This window comes from Polypterus senegalus, chromosome 4 (assembly GCF_016835505.1).
Source record: "Polypterus senegalus isolate Bchr_013 chromosome 4, ASM1683550v1, whole genome shotgun sequence".
NCBI lineage: Eukaryota > Metazoa > Chordata > Cladistia > Polypteriformes > Polypteridae > Polypterus > Polypterus senegalus.
Window position 1 is genome coordinate 248,594,939 of NC_053157.1, and position 16,653 is coordinate 248,611,591.

General features: G+C 41.7%; 2 protein-coding genes across 6 annotated transcripts in view; one reads left to right on the top strand and one right to left on the bottom strand.

Annotated features, from left to right (window-relative positions):
* LOC120528430 (E3 ubiquitin/ISG15 ligase TRIM25-like) overlaps positions 1 to 16,653 on the bottom strand; it is a 72,672-nt gene that overhangs the window by 49,807 nt on the left and 6,212 nt on the right. For all 5 annotated transcript variants that reach the window (XR_005633526.1, XR_005633525.1, XR_005633524.1 and 2 more), the window contains exons 2-4: positions 9,132 to 9,227; positions 2,314 to 2,547; positions 1,377 to 1,536 (exon numbers count right to left, since the gene is read on the bottom strand). Coding sequence is in view for 1 of the 5 variants with exons in the window: in XM_039752584.1 (XP_039608518.1) it covers positions 1,377 to 1,536; positions 2,314 to 2,547; positions 9,132 to 9,227 (490 nt within the window). In the remaining 4 variants the exon portion in view is untranslated. The remainder of the gene's footprint in view (positions 1 to 1,376; positions 1,537 to 2,313; positions 2,548 to 9,131; positions 9,228 to 16,653) is intronic.
* Positions 1 to 16,653, top strand: part of LOC120528429 (tripartite motif-containing protein 16-like) — a 108,321-nt gene that overhangs the window by 38,857 nt on the left and 52,811 nt on the right. The gene's annotated exons all lie outside the window — the stretch shown is intronic.

Here is a 16,653-nt window from a genome sequence, read left to right on the forward strand (position 1 = left end):
ACGTAAAAAGTTCAGTTCAGGACATTGCAGCAGACTGCATGAGATGAGATGAAATGAGAGAAGGAGAGCAGATCAGTCCAGGTCAAATGAGAAAGAGGTGACCAGAGAAGGAACGAGATGGTACATTATGGAATCTCATCATAACTTCGTGTTATTTTAAGGATCAAGGCTTTTAAATTAAGCTCAGCCATTAATGTATTCATTCTGACAGCTCTAGTTAAGGTGCACACACGTCTGACCTGTTAACCCTCGTCACCTCACTTTCTGTTTTCCTCTCTTGAGTTATCAGTTGGCCACAGCTCAGCAGTTCTGTTCATGACAGTCATTGTTAAGTTCAATTTATGTTCATCAATGCTGAACTGCTTTAGCGTACAGATTTGTTTAAACACACAGTATCATTATATGTAGACATTATATAGTTTATAATTTATAAAGTCTGTTAATGTGTTTCACCTGTGAACTTGTTATGTGCACTCAGTGGAGTGTTCAGGTGGTCCTGAAGTGGTCAGGGTTCTAATGCACTCCTCTGATTTGCTGATCTTTATCACCAAAATATATGAAGAAATACTCTCACTCTGTGAAACTCTCTTTAATGTCAGTGGGTGTAATGAGTCTGAGTATACGACACCACACTTAGAAAACACATGAGCCTGTGGAAGCATGGCGGAAAATGGATTAACGTGAACTTTTAATGAGGAGCCCATCTGACAGAATGTAAAGGACAGAGAAGACAGCAGAAGCTCATTCAGATTTATGATATCACAAAGCACTGAAGTTGATCCCAATTCAGTTTAATTTATGTTGTCACTGCTTTCAAGTTCACAACACTTCATTTGTACACTGAGCAGGCCCTGCCAGTTTATTTCAACTTTCTGTTCCTTATTTTATGTTGATTGTTATGCAGAGCAAATGGAAATAATCATAATGTGAAATGAAAAAGTAGCTTTTAAGGGAGTAAACAGAAAAAAATATCTCACCATATATAAAGCAATGAAATGTATGAAATTTGGCATCTTAGTTAGGACATAATGTTATCCAGTGTCCACTAGAGGGCAGCAATGTCCAAGAAACAGAAGAAACAAGAAGAACAAAGAAAGAGGAATGTAAGGATTGGCATGTCCGGTGCACTGAGGTTCATAAATGTACAGCATGATCAACACAGATGGACATACCATTGTAACATTAACGCTGTTTAAAAACTGGTGTCTCACTGTGCTAATAAAAAAACAAATATTTACCTTAAACATTCAAGAATTCTGTTTAATATGAGAGTGCAATATCACTCAGCTAGTCCATCTCAGTGTCCCTGTGATTGTCACCCTGGTCCTTCTAATGGAGTTCAATAAAACATGAACAAAACATGAAAATCACAGTACCTGGTGGAGTCCATGTCATGATGTCCCAGTGGCTGATCTTCTGGAGACTCTTTTTTAGACTTGACAGCTCATTTTGCAGGACCTCGGAAGAAAAGTCAGCAGTGACAGTGAAGCTGAGCGAGTCTCCATCAGCAGGAAGAACACAGCAAGATGAGAAAGTCTGCATAAGGAGAGAAGAGGGGACAAGGAGAAATAAAAAGGAACATTAATGAGAAGGACCTCCTCTTAATAAACATCAGAGTGGTGGACAGTCATCTTGGGTTTAGATAGAGAGATTACTTTTCATTCATTTAATGTTTCATTATAATGGACCATTACATGTCATCGTCCTTGGCTTTCAAAAAGCTTACCACACAGAAGCCCATAAGAGGCGAGTCATCGGACTGTAGATAAGTGGACTGAGGGGGCAGAAGACAAGCAGAGGCAGATACAGTTAATTACATAGATAGATCATATCAGGGATATTGTGTGTTAGAGAAATGACAAAACAGCAGAAAAGAAACTCGAGATGAAGAGAGACCAGACTGGACTGTGGGGTTTGAACTGTGAGGAAATGCTGAAGGATTTGAATGTCATCAGTTAAAGGACAGAAACATGAGAAGGTGACATGACAGGAGTGTTTAAAGATATGAAGGAGTTGGTGTCTTTTTTGTCAGGTGGTGTCATTTAAAATGACTCTTATTAAGAATAAATTTCATTCAAATTTAATTCCACAAACAAACAACTGTAGATTGACCTGCTTGTCATGTAGATTAAGGTACTAAGAACTTTGAGATTTTGCATATTTTTTGCAAATATTAGTCAAATATAAAATAGATCTGAATCATCCGTCCTTACCATTTGTAAAAGTCCTCAGATATTTTGAATTTGACTATAAATGTTCTCAGGTCCCACACACCCCAGTCTCATCAGACTCCCTGTGAAGTGTCGCTCTCACCTGCAGGAACTGGAGATGGTCCTTGGTCTCTGAAAGCTCCTTCAGCTCATCTTCTCTCCTCTTCAGCTCCTTCATCTCCCTCTCCAGATGCTCCATGACTCCTTCAGCCTTCTCCACATTTCTCTTTTCTTGTTCTCTGATCTTCTCAGTCAGTTTCTTATAGGCTTCCTTAATGCAGCGAATCAGATCAGTGAAGCTCTTGTCATGTTCCTCCATCTTTTGTTCCACAGAGATCTGATTGGACAGGAGAAAAATAATGACTTGAGCCATCTAGTTAAAAAAAAGCACATGCAACATTAGATGTTGTAAAGGAGTGTTTGAATTAGGAGAAAAGCAGTTTCCCTTGGTATGCTGGGTAGAAGCATCTTTTTAAGGCATCTGCAGGACTGTAGGGAATGTGCACTCTTAAAATTCAGCTCTGTAATATCAATGAGAGCCACTGGCAGAACAGCTGTATTGTCCTGTGAGTGTTACACAGATCTGCCTTTAAAAAGAGCTTCTCCTGGTCTTGCTGGGATTGAGAGTTGAGCTGGAAAATATAGTGGGGGTGGGAAGAAAAAGGAAAAGAAGAGGAAAAATGGTTTATATATATATAGATTTATATATTGTGTCGAGTGGGACACCCAAGAGGACTGGAGGAGGGCTTACGCCTCCTTCAGACCATGAGGGGGCAACCACCCTGGTGGCTTTGGGGACCACAAGGACAGAGCTTAGAGGCTCAAGCCTATAGGAGCCCATAGTCACCGCCCAGGGGGGGCCCAATGCTTTAGGAGCCCTGGCCCTCAGCACTTCTGCCACACCCATAAGTGCTGGGGGGAAGAAGACTAGAGGTTCCCGAAGTGCTTCAGGGTGCGTAGCCGGTATTTCCGCCACACTTGGGAGTGCCGGCGAAAGCTAATTGGGAGGCATCTGGAGCATGTCCGGGTTTGTATAAAAGGGGCTGCCTCCCTCCATTGGGATGCTTGAATAGGGTGGAGGCAAGACACAGCTCAGGAGGAGAGGAGTGGAGGCAGACCAGAGAAAGAGAGGCATTGTGAAGCCTGGACTTTGGGGGCGTTTTGGGATTGTGTGTGGCACTTTATTTGTAAATATTCTAAATAAACGTGTGTTGGGTGAACTAACGATGTCTGCCAGTCTGTGTCTGGGCCAGTTTCCACTATATATATATAACATAGGAAGGAGTTGGTTGTCCACTGCCGTGTCAATTACAAGTCCACAGTCAAGTCAAGTTGGGAAGCATGCACTGGTACATGGCACTGGTTGCCGCACCCACTACACAATGAAACATCTCTGGACCGTGGTTTGCAACCCCCAGGCAGACACACAGTCAAGTCCCACCCTCTGGAAATGACTATCTATCAGTGGCAGCCAGGTGTTATGTGGGTGACCCCTTGGCCTAGTCCAGCCACTCGGGTCCCCAACAATGAGGATCTTATGAGCTGGATCACCATCGGCGGAAATGCGCCACATGGCCGTAGTGTGGTTACTGATGCTCCTTCACAATGCAGGTAATGTGCCTCATTCCGGACTCCATGAGCAACCACTCATTGAACACAAAGTCAAACCAATGGTACCCAAGGATCTTTCGGAGAGACACAGTACCAAAGGAGTCCAGCCTTCGTCTCAGGTCACTGGATAGTGTCCGTGTCTCACAACCTTACAGAAAGACCGGAAGCATCAGGACTCTAAAGACTTGGACCTTCGTCCTTTTGCATAGATATCAGGAGCACCACACACACCTTTCCAGCGATCTCATGACCCCCCATGCTCTCTGAATCCGTCTACTGACTTCATAGGAAGAGTCACCAGAGACATGAATGTCACTGCCAAGGTACGTAAACCTTTCAACAAGGTCAACACTCTCTCCTCAAACAGACACACTGCTGATAGCCGTGCTCAAGAGGTCATTAAAGGCCTGGATCTTGGTTTTTATCAGGACCCTCGCAAGTCCAGACACTCAGACTCCTGTCTCAGTCTCTCGAGCGCCCATATCAGAGCCTCCATTGACTCTGTGGTGATCAAAGCATCGTCAGCAAAGTCAAGATCCCTGAACCCTTCTTCACCAACAGATTCCCCACAGCCGCTGGACCTAATGACCTTGCCCAACACCCAGTCCATGCAAGCATTGAACAGAGTAGGAGCAGAACACACCCCTGACAAACCCCAGAATCAACTGGGAAAAACGCAGAGGTTCTGTCTCCACTCTGCACAGCAATCACAGTACCAGTGTACAGGCTGGCTATGAAATCCAGCAACCTCGAGGGAATCCTCAGGATGTCCCACAGGGCAGCTCGATCAACTGAGTTGAATGCTCTGCGAAAATTGACAAAGGCTGCAAAGAAACTCTGCCAATATTTGCGTTTGTGCTCTATGAGAATGCTCAGTACCAGGATGTGGTCGAAGGTAGACTTCATAAGCATAAAACCAGACTATTCTGTAGGTGAGCAAGTAATCATGGATCCTATTGAGGATGACCCTGGCAAGGACCTTACCCAGCACTGAGAGCAGTATTATCCCCTGTAGTTGCTGCAATCCAGGCGATCACCCTTCCCTTTCCAGATAGGGACGACAAGTCCCATTTTCCAGTCAGTTGGGATGATGCCAGTCTCCCAAATGGAAGCAAAGATTGCTTGCAATGCCAGGAGGACAGCCTTACCACCAGCCTGGAGAAGTTTACCCCGGATACCACAGATCCCTGCAGCCTTTTACCCCATCAGCTGGTTCACCACCTGTGCAATCTCAGTGAGATTGGGTGGTTCACAGCTAATTGGAGGATCAGCCTCAAGAACCGTGGACAAGAGATATCCAACGTCCTAGCCGGATGATCAGCTTTGAACAACTGCTCAAAGTAGCCAGCCTAGAAGTTCACAACTGCAGTGTCATCCATAAGGACCGTTCCATCAGCTGCCCTGACTGCGACACTCTGAGGAACAGATTCAGATGTGCATAATGCTTCGACTCCTCTGTAAGCAGGACGTGGGTCGCTAGACCACAGATGGTGTGTGACTTGCTCACAGATTCCTCTAACAAACGCCTCTTTATCTGCACTGAGAGCTCTCGCAGCCATCCTTCTCAGTTCCCGGTACAGACCAGAGTTGCCATTGAACTATGCACTACGACTCCTCTCAATGATATCCAGGATGCCCTGCGAGATGAAACACCTCCTTCTGGGAACACCGGTAACACCAACAGAACCCTCAGCAATCTTAAGAGTCTTGTCATGGAAGGTCTCCCACATCACATCAGGATCGACAGTCGTTCCCACATCTGAAAGTTCTTCACACAAACTGCATGCAAACTCATTAGAAACAGCCTGGCCAAGTCCAGGTTCATTTTCCTAGTTGGTGGTAACTTACTGGACCTAAGCTGGATCCAAAGAGTAGCAACAACAAGTCTGTGGTCAGAATTCACAAACTGGGTACTTCTGTAGACCCTGCAGCCTCCAGCATCTGCCTATGAGGTTGTGATCGATCTCCTTCAATGCACCACCATTATTGGAGTACCAAGTCCAATGATGCGGTTCAAGTGCTTTGGAATCAGGATCCAGCGATTCACAGCCCCTGACCTTTTGCAAAGTCAAGGATCATAGAGCCACTTTCACCACGGTCACCAGAACCATGGGGACCGAGACAATCCTCATAGCCAGCCCTGTCAGTTCCAGTGGCTGTTTTGAAGTCACCCATGACCAGAGGAGTGTCACCTCGTGGGGAGCCATCAACCACCGAGTGAAGCTGTGAATAAAATATCTCCCTCTCCAAGGCATCACTCACTGCGGTCGAAGCATACACTGAGACAACAGACAAGGCACCCATGGAGTGCCGTAATCTGAGTATCATAATATGCTCGTTGAAAGGAGTGACATTGAACACCATTGGAAGAAGCCAATCCACTACAGCAACAGCTACTCTCTGAGTATGACAGCCATCAGATTGACCAGACCAATAAAAAGTGTACCCGCCCTCAGAGATCTGGCCAGTCCCTGGTCTGCACACCTCAGAGAGTGCCTCCACTGAAATATGGAGTTTACGCAGCTCGTTCAACAGCAGAGGAAGATGATCATCTTGCCAGAGAGACAAGACGTTCCACGTGCCCACCTGTATGGGCCGCCTCAAATTGGGACCCAAGTGCTGCTGTGCATCGGGTGACGCCTCAGCACCACACCAGTTCCGATCCCCAACAGACCTGACCCTACTGGCTCTCCAATGGTTTCAACTCTTCCAGGGGATGGGGCTCCCGAGGTCTTTTCCCCATCCCCTTCATGATGCGAGTAGACTTCCTATGGGCGGCTGCAGCAGAGCTACTCCCGCGAAGAGCAAAAAGGAGTCCTTTCTGTAGTCTCGGAGCTTTGTGAAGTTTTTTTACGGTGGCTGGAGTGCCAATCCTGCCACCAAACCCCTATGATTTCCCTGCAAGTTGGAGGACCGCTTGCAGGGCCAGATGCAGTTTAGCGTCATTCCCAGGACAAGTCCGCAGGCTCACTCTTTAATGTGTCAGTTGCTTTAAAACCGTTCGCTATCCTGGCCTTGAGCTCATTTTCTGTCTTTTCCTCAAGGAAGACTATCTGCTCTTTTAATCTGAAGAAGAGTGCCAATGCAAGATGACGTCAGCGTCACAGTTTGCTTGCTGTGTGTTTTGAGTGCTGAACTGACAGCTTTTGTTTGAAAATGATTACAATTGTTCCTGTCTTCATAACAATAAATCAGATGTTTTTCGGCAACCTGGACTCACCTCCCTCTTTCTTGTACAAGTCTGTGATCCACATATCACTACATACTCTCTATATATTTTGTTTTTGGACCAGAGACTTTTGTGTAATTGTTTTGTTCTGGTTTGGTGTGGGAGCTGTCACCATGTCAATCTAATGAGATCAAGATATTAAACATGAGTGTCTACATGCTGGACAGAGGGTTTCTGATTTCATTTAATTTCACAAACTGTTTGCTCATCAACCTTCACCCATCTCTTTTTACGCCAGGTCAATGTATTTTTATTTCCTTCATTTAACTTTTTATTATTACTAATAACTGCCATTGCAACAATGGCTCGTACTAATATGGCTCACCCAGATGTCATTGGCATGAGATTTAGTGTGCAGGTGGGTCACCGTCAGTTGTAAATGTAGGGTATGAGGTGTACACTATCCAGGATCATCAACACCAAAGCTTGAGGTGTTCAGCTGTTTTAAGGGTCTTGCAGAGCTGGAAAGTCACTCTGATATCTTTGATATCTTCCTCCAAACACAGAGAGTTTCTGTATGATGTGTTGCCTTCTGGGTACTCAGGTACAAAGCCTCTGTGGACAGCCAGATTGGCTCGTGCCCAGAGCAGCAGAGGATCCAGGTGTTATTATCAAGCATGTGCAGTTGCCATTGAATAACTGAAATATGTGGGTCAGACTGCCAGTTCTGCAGGTCAAATTTAAAGACCTCGGTACAAAGTTGAGGAGCAGAACTGACAAAGTGATCATCTCAGGACTTCTACCTGTGTCACAGCAGTTCTTATGACATTAGGAAGATTAGAAGGCTTAATGAACATCTGATAATTTTTATTTGGCAAGAAGTTGGGATGGCTTATATTTCAATTGGAGGGTCACTAATGTAAGTTTAATACTGTATGTAGGACAAATAAATTAATGAAAGCAATTATTAGGAAATAATTTGAGAAACAAAGATCAAGAAGATGAGTGTCAGTGAGCAATCAGTGTGGGCTTAGACAGGGATTTCATGTTTCACTAATGTGCAGGAAATCTATAAGGTAATCAGTAAAGCATAAAAGTATAAACTCTGATGGAGGTCAGTCTGGCAGGAGGGCTCTCTGTCAGTCACTTGTTCATCCTTAACTGTCACATCAGTGTCTTTATTGGACGGCGCCACGATGAGTGACACTTTGTGCCCCGCCCACTGTCTCTGAACAGAAGGACACACACAGTTTACTGGTCCTGCTGCATTTAGTACTTTAATACAAAAGATGGCACTAAGCTAATTAATGTAAGTTCGTGCTAAATAAATCAGTTTGTAAACGTTCAGTCAGTCCGGGCACAGAAATGTGTGTGAAGAGTTCATCATTTATCAGAAGAGAACATTCTCATAAATGAATCATAAAGAATAGGGCAAAAAACAAGGATCAACTCTGGACAGTGTACCAGTGAAAAATGTGATGGGGTCCTAAAGAAACTGACAATGGAAATCATAATGGGTCAATTTACAGTCGCTGTCAATGAACCAACCTGACATGTGAGGATATGGTAGGGGGGACTGGAATAGCTGGAGGAAACCCACGGAGAAACTGGAAGAAGTGGGAAACTCCACATGGACAACTAATGGTGATCTGGAAGGCAACAGAAGTGGCCGTTTCAGCTCCTTACTGTTTTTTGTCATGAAATATGAATGGTTAAATAAAACAGGTGGAGGTGCCTGTCATTTGCACTCAGCCAAGCAGCCTAACACCATGTTATGTTAACACCTATGGAGTCCAATAAGGCTGTGACATATCAAAATGAACAAGAAAAGACCATTAAGGAAAGTGGTGCGGCCTAATCCAGTTCAGAACATCAGTGGCAACCTTCATTAAGAGTTAATGTTAGGGGGGGTGAAATGACCTTTGAGAGGTGGAATGAGATTTATTGAGGACATAAGGATCTAATTTTGTAAAAAATAAAATATGAAATACTGTCTGCAGCAAAATGCTGTGAAGGACACAATAAAACATCTTCACTCCTTCTCCATGTCATTGTCCTCACACGTCATTACCAGAAACTCTCACAACCCTTTTAGTTTTTTTCCTCTCTTTGATATGAAGTGTCATTTTAATTCCACTCACCTTCATCTTCTCCACTGTCCTCCTCATCTCCTTAAGTTTCTTCTCTTTCTCTTCAAGTCTCCTCCTAATTTCACTCCATGTCACCCCCAGCTGTTTCTGTTTGGACACACAAGAGGACACATGGGGGTCTTATCAGAATTCTCTTCCACTTTCTGAGCTCATGGTGTCATTTTGAGTGATTAAATTTGTACAACACATTTGTTTCCCATTCCATGACACAGCTTACTGTTTCTGTCACACTTGTCCTCATATTGACACAGTAGGTGACACTCAGAGATTTAATGAAACAAATATGAATATCACACAAACATTCAAATAAAGGTTTAATTTAACACTTTAATTCAAGATGGAGTTTTGGCTTGAAGAGAGCTACAAATAAAGGAGACAGTCTGAAGGCTCACTGGTGTACGAGTCAGTCCCTGAGATTTAGAGGACATCACATCGACAACCAGGATATCAGAGCTTCACACATAAAAACTGAAGAAACCTGCAAACCCAGGAGACCTCGGATGGCTAAGAACTCCAATTGTAGGACCAACAAGGCCATTGTGGAGTTGAGACTTGTGAGAACTTTCTCAAATGTTTGGTCATTTTATGGAATCAATTGAGATAAGGATACTGAGGAGTTCAGTAAAAAGTTAAATCCAAAGAGAATTTTAATGAGCTCACATAAATCTGACAATAAATTGAATACATAACCTGTGAAAATACTTTAAAAAAATCAGGAAATTTGACAACATTTAAAATTTTATTCTTTAAATGTTCATAGGCACCACCAGTGCAGCAGCAGACAGATGGGACTGTATCTGCAGGCACAGTGAGGTGAAGACTTTTGGAGGATGACCGCATGGTGGATGGTATCAAAAAGGGCAGCAAAGAAGCCAAGAAAAACATCAGGGACAGATTGATGTTCTGCAAATGGTGCAGGTACAGGGATCGGACTGCTGGAGTAAAGTCATTTTCTCTGATGAATCCCCCTTCTGACTGCTGGGGGCATCCAGAAAAAAGAAAAGGTGAGAGGCGCTATAATCAGTCCTGTGTCTGGCCAACAGTTAAGGATCCTGAGACCATTCATGTCATGTGGGTTTGCTTTTCAGCCAATGCAGTGAGCTCACTCTCAATTTTGCCCAGGAACACAGCCATGAATAAAGAATGGGACCAAAATATCCTCAGAGAGCAACTCCTCCCAACCATTCCAATAAAAGTTTGGTGACTAACAACAATGGAGCACCAGGCCATAAGGCAAAAGTGAGAACTAAGTGGCTCTGAGAACAAAACATTGAAATTTAGGGTCCATGGCCAGGAAACTCCCCAGATCTTAATCCCATTGAGAACTTGTGGTCAATCTTCAAGAGGCAGGTGGACAAACAAAAACCCACCAATTCAGACAAACTCCAAGCATTGATTATGTAAAAATGGGCTGCCATCAGTCAGGATTTGGCCCAGAAGTTGATTGACAGTATGGCAGGGTGAATTGCAGAGGTCTTGGAAAAAAAAAGACAGGCCAACACTGCCAATATTGGCTTCTTCCATAAACTTCATGTCATTGTCAATAAAAGCCTTTGAAAATTTTGAAATGCTTGTGATTATACTTCAGAATACCATAGAAACATCTGACAGAAAGATCTAAAAACACTGAAGCAGCAAACTTTGTGAAAACCAATACATCGGTCATTCTCAAAACTTTTGGCCACAACTGTAGATGTGTTTATGAAAGGCCAGTCTTAGACGTTCATGAAGTGGAACAAGCCACAATAACAATAAAAGTGTAAAAGGTAACTTAGAAATATCTAGTCTGCGGGGGATAAATCAAAATAAAATTGTCAATACATTGGAAACAGGAGAGCTAACAACTTCACAAGGTAATCATAAAGAAAACACATTAATGGCAGTTGTGTGGAGGAGCACATAAATATGATGTGACTGTGACAATGTGTTTTGAACACTCATAAAATTAAAATGGCTGGAGACTTTAATTGTGTTTTAAATCCAGACCTAGGGCTTCATGCATAACGCCATGCACAGAATTCACAGTAAAACATGGTGAACAGAGAAAAGTGGAAATGTGCGTACACACAAAAAAATTCAGATGCACAAAACCCTGCATAAGCCAACTTCCACGCACTTCAGCTCCATAAATCCCGGTCCACATAAAAAATAACGCATGTGCACGGGCTTGTTGCCCATCCACGACTTCTCCCAGAGTTACGGCCCTTGGAATATTCAAATTAATTTAAATAACCCCTTTAAATTCAACGTTGTATGAAGAGGCAATGGTAAAAACATGGGGAAAACAGAAGAATTTCAGCAAATACAAAGTGGAAGCAAAGAAAAACATACTATTTGTTATCTTAAGCAGTAGTATAAACAACAACAGGAAGTTGATCGAGTGGTACAGACACTCAAAAGTTCCAAGTTGAGAAAGTGGTACAGTGGCCGAAATAAAAACAATGATCAGATATCAAAGTCGCCATGAAAAGGTGAGTCATTGCCCACCGTCTGAGTATCATATGGAGAGTATTAAGGTACAGAAAAATAAAAAAAAAAAAGTATGGACATAATGTAGGAAAAAAGTTCAAAATGTCAAGTTTAATCTGAAAATTTCCACTTTAATCCCATAGTTTATTTTGTCAATAAAGTAGAATGTCGTAAACCTCATCTTAAAATCGATGTTTAATTTACTAGAGTTTCTCAAATCACATCATTACTAAGTAGCACTTTAAATGCTTCATATTCTATGTGTTCTTCTATGTGCTACACATGTATGAATCAATACGTGCTTCTTAGGGCCGATTTATACTTCACGCTCAGAACGCGTACGCGCCTGCATCATGGCTGCCACGCATTCCCAGCGTACATTTCACGCGTCCTCTGAGCAGGTCCTCAGAAATTTACACACCACGTGCACGAGTTGCAGTACCAGCAAAAAGTCGTGGGGAGCAGTGTGCTAAAAGTCGGAACGTGACGTCAGAGTCTCTGTTTACTATCTACATGTGACAGAAAGCCTCTATGGAGATCCTACAGGGATCGATGTGCGTGCTTCGCTGTTCGATGAATGGTTCGATGTGGTGAAGCAAAATGCTGACACAGATACATTTGTGGTGCTTTTATATTCAAGCGTCACATATTCCCGATCGTAATGACACGATGCATTTTAAAAGTCTCACATAACACCTTTGTGCCGTCTTTTTTTTTTTTTGCAACTTCACAACAGCAATACAATGTATAGTGCTGTATTTGAGCCACTGAGAAAAAAATTAAGGACACGGTGAAAATGTGTATTTTGCGATTAAAGTGGAAATTTTGGCTTTAATCTCGATTTGTTCACTTTAACCACGTAGTTTAGTTCTGCTTAAAGCAGACGGTCATAAACGTCATCCCAGTTTTTAATCGCTACAAGCTCCTTGGACCTGACAGCTGCGGCAAGCAGCAAAAGATCACCACACAGAACAAATTAAATGTATGATATTCCAACTCTCTGCACATTTAGAATCTTTAGATTTATACTTGATATCACTTTCATGATGGAATGCATTAAAGTGTGTATGTTACATTTTACATATAATTTAGTTTAAATAATGAATACTATTAATAATTACACACATGGGGGGAATAATTACAAACATGGGGGTGTCACGGTGGTGGAGCGATAGCACTGCTGTCTCGCAGGGAGTTATGTTGCTGGTATTTCCTGCTTGTATTCCACACTGTGCTTTGGTTTCCTTCCAAAGATATGCAGATTTGGGGATTTGGTGCAGCTAAAATGACGCTAGTGTATGTGTGTGCTTGTATTCACCTTGCGATGAGCTGAGACCTCGTCCAGGGATTGTTTCTCAGTCGTGCCCAATGCTTGCTGGAATGGACACATCCCTGGATTTATGGATTTAATCATTAAACATCCTTTTCAGAGATATTGCGGTAAGGTATAATCGGAATTTAATAAGTGTTCTAGGCAATTCACTACACAGAGAAGCCAAACATGTTCTCACCATGATAATATCTCGCACTGCCACCTGGTGAATTCCTTCAGATTTAAATAAAGTACGCGTGCAAGTATAACCACTACAATGCTTGTGCAGCAGGAGCATCCTCTGCACCATGCATCTCGTCGCGTGAAGTATAACTCTGGCCTTAAAGGGACTTTCTCTTATGCCAACAGGAGCATGCAGGCACTGATCTCCACACACAATATATTACATTCATGATATTACAGCTCTCTGAACATTTTAGAATACTAACATATCATTTTCATTATGAAATTCATTAAAGCATGTGTTAAACATGGGGGCACAGTGGCGCAGTGGTAGCAGTGAGCTGGCACCCCGTCCAGGGACTGTTTCTGCCTCCCTCAATATGCTTGCTGGGATGTGTGTGACCCTTGATGAAATAAATTATAGCAGCAGCACTGTCTCTGTCAAATGTACCAACCCCCAATTCCTGTCCTTAAGTTTTTTTTTCTGCATGTAACCAATCGCCACAATATAAGCTCTGTGATAAATATCAAATCATCTGTATGCTTAGAAAACTGATTTTCCAAAACTTTTAAGGAACATTGAAAAATGTTTGTGATGCGTGTTTAATTATTCCATCCATCTATCCATCCAGGGATGCACCAGTCCCAACAAGCATCAAATTGAAGCAGGAACAATCCCTAAATGGGGTGCCAGCTCATCACTACGGTTGCGCCACCGTGCCCTACATGTTTAATTATTATCAATATACATTATTTACATTTTTAAGGCATTTTTAAGAGGACTGATTATCTCATATCTCTAACACTAAAATAAATTGGAATCCAAGAAGGTATCAGAGTTAATCAGTGAAATTGCCAGAATAGATCAAGAACACGGCAAGTGTCCAAATGAGGCACTTTCTAAGAAAAAAATTGGCTTTGCAATCCAAATTCAACCTCTTGACTACAAATGAGATGGAACAACTCATTATTACATTGCGACATCATTACTATCAACACGTAGAGAAGGATAAGAAGATTTTAGCTCAACAAATCCACAAGCAGGAAGTTTGCAATGCAATATCAGTAATTACACAGATAGAGATAAAATCATTGACCATTAAAATATAATGCACACATTTAGAGACTACTATACGTCCTTATATTCTACTGAGTTTAAAGAAGACAAGACACAATCTAAGGAGTTTGTTGATGCAAACTAGATACTCTCAGGGCAGAGGAATTAGATACACCTCTGGCACTATCAGAATTACTAGACACAATGAACTCACTTCACAGTGAGAAAGTAGAAGGCCCTGATGGCAACCCTGTTGAATTTTATAAAAAAAATATCAATTAAGTTAGCTCCCCTTTTATCAGCAACATTTATAAAAGCCAGAGACAGTAAAATCTACTTCAGTCTTTTCAACAGGCATTAATTGCTGTCTTTCCTAAGAAAAATAAAGACTCATTACAATGTATATTATGCAGACCAGTCTCACTACTGAATAACGATGTTAAGATACTTTCCAAAGTTCTAGCCAGAAGGATTGAGAAAGTGGTTCCTTTTAGTAATATCACAAGACTAAAACAGATTTATTAAAGGTAGACATTTAACTTCCACTCTTCAACGCCTGTTTAACGTGATAAATTCACTCATAAAGTCCAACACCCTGGAGATATTATTATCGTTGGATGCAGAAAAATCATTCAATACAGTTTAATATTTCAGCATAGATCAAACTACTGTACATCAGACCAGAAGCTTCAGTTTGTATTAAAAACATTATTTCCGAATACTTAAAACTAGAAAGCGGTACTAGACAAGGATGCCCTCTGTCACCACCGCTATTTGCAATTGCCAATGAGCCATTGGCTGTTCACTTTTGAAATGCATGAGAGAAGGACTTGAACAGAAAATATCACAATATGCAAAATATATGATACTCTACTGTATATATCAGACCTTCAGTTTTCTGGGCCTGCAGTCCTAACAGTACTAGCAGAATTTCAAAAAATATTTGAACTCTCTAGAACACAACATTAGATTGGACACCTTCTCTTTAATCATTGTAGATCAGTTCATATACCTAGGGGTAAGCATTACAAGTTAATTTAAAGCCCTTTTTTAACCAAATTTTGCTTTCTGCATTGAAAAACTTTAAGAAGATGTGCATAGATGGTCTGCCCTCCATCTCACTTTAGCTGGGAGAATTAACACTGTCAAGATGAATATCCTCCCTAAGCTTCTGTTTCTATTTCAAAGCATCCCGCTATTAACAAATAATTTTTAAGAAATTAGACTCAATCATAACCTCATTTATTTGGAATTCTAAACATCAATCTATCCAAAGGGCGACCCTGCAATGAACTAAGGCAGAAGATGGCATTGCTCTACCTAACTTTAAATTTTATTACTGAGCGGCACATATACAAGTTACTAAAACCTGGACATGGACACAAACAGATGAATACACACAAGCTTGGATTGCAATAGAAATAAAATCCTGCAGTGCTTCTTTATATTCCTTGCTTTGTGCCCCAATAAATACAAGCTATTGTCAATATACTAACAACCCAATTGTCCAACTTTAACTCAGAATATGGAACCAAGGTAGGAAGCACTTCTTGACACCACTAGGACAGCATTTTTTCACTTAAGAAACATAGCTAAAGTTAGACCTCTTATATCATTGAAAGATGCAGAGAAATTAATTCACGCTTTTGTTTTCAGTCGACTAGATTACTGTAATGCACTCCTCTCAGGACTACCCAAAAAAGACATAAATCGTTTACAATGAGTGCAGAATGCAGCTGCTAGAATCCTAACTGGGAACAGAAAATCTGAACACATTTCTCCAGTTTTAATGTCACTACACTGGTTACCTGTGTCATTCAGAATTGACTTTAAAATTCTGCTTATGGTTTATAAAGCCTTAAATATTCTCGCCCCATCTTATATATCGGAATGCCTGACACCTTATATTCCAAATCGTAACCTTAGATCCTCAAATGAGTGTCTCCTTATAATTCTAAAAGCTAAACTTAAAAGAAGTGGTGAGGCTGGCGGCCTTCTGCTGCTATGCACCTCAAATCTGGAATAGCCTGCCAATAGGAATTCGCCAGGCTGATACAGTAGAGCACTTTAAAACACTGCTGAAAACACATTACTTTAACATGGCCTTTTTATAACTTCATTTTAATCGTAATTTAACTTAATCCTGATACTCTGTATGTTCAATTCTTCATAATAACTATTCATGGTGGCTCTAAAATCCGTACTGACCCCAACTCTCTCTTCTGTTTCTTTTTCCGGTTTCTTTGTGGTGGCGACCTGCGACACCACCACCTACTCAAAGCATCATGATGCACCAACGTTGATGGACTGAAAGCCAGAAGTCTACGTGACCATCATCATCAGGTCCTTCCATGAAAACCCTAAATACAAAGAGGACTGTTTCATTTATGTTCGGTAGATTGCCCAGAGGGGACTGGGCGGTCTCTTGGCCTGAAACCCCTACAGATTTTATTTTTTTTTTCTCCAGCCTTTGGAGTTTTTTTGTTTTTTCT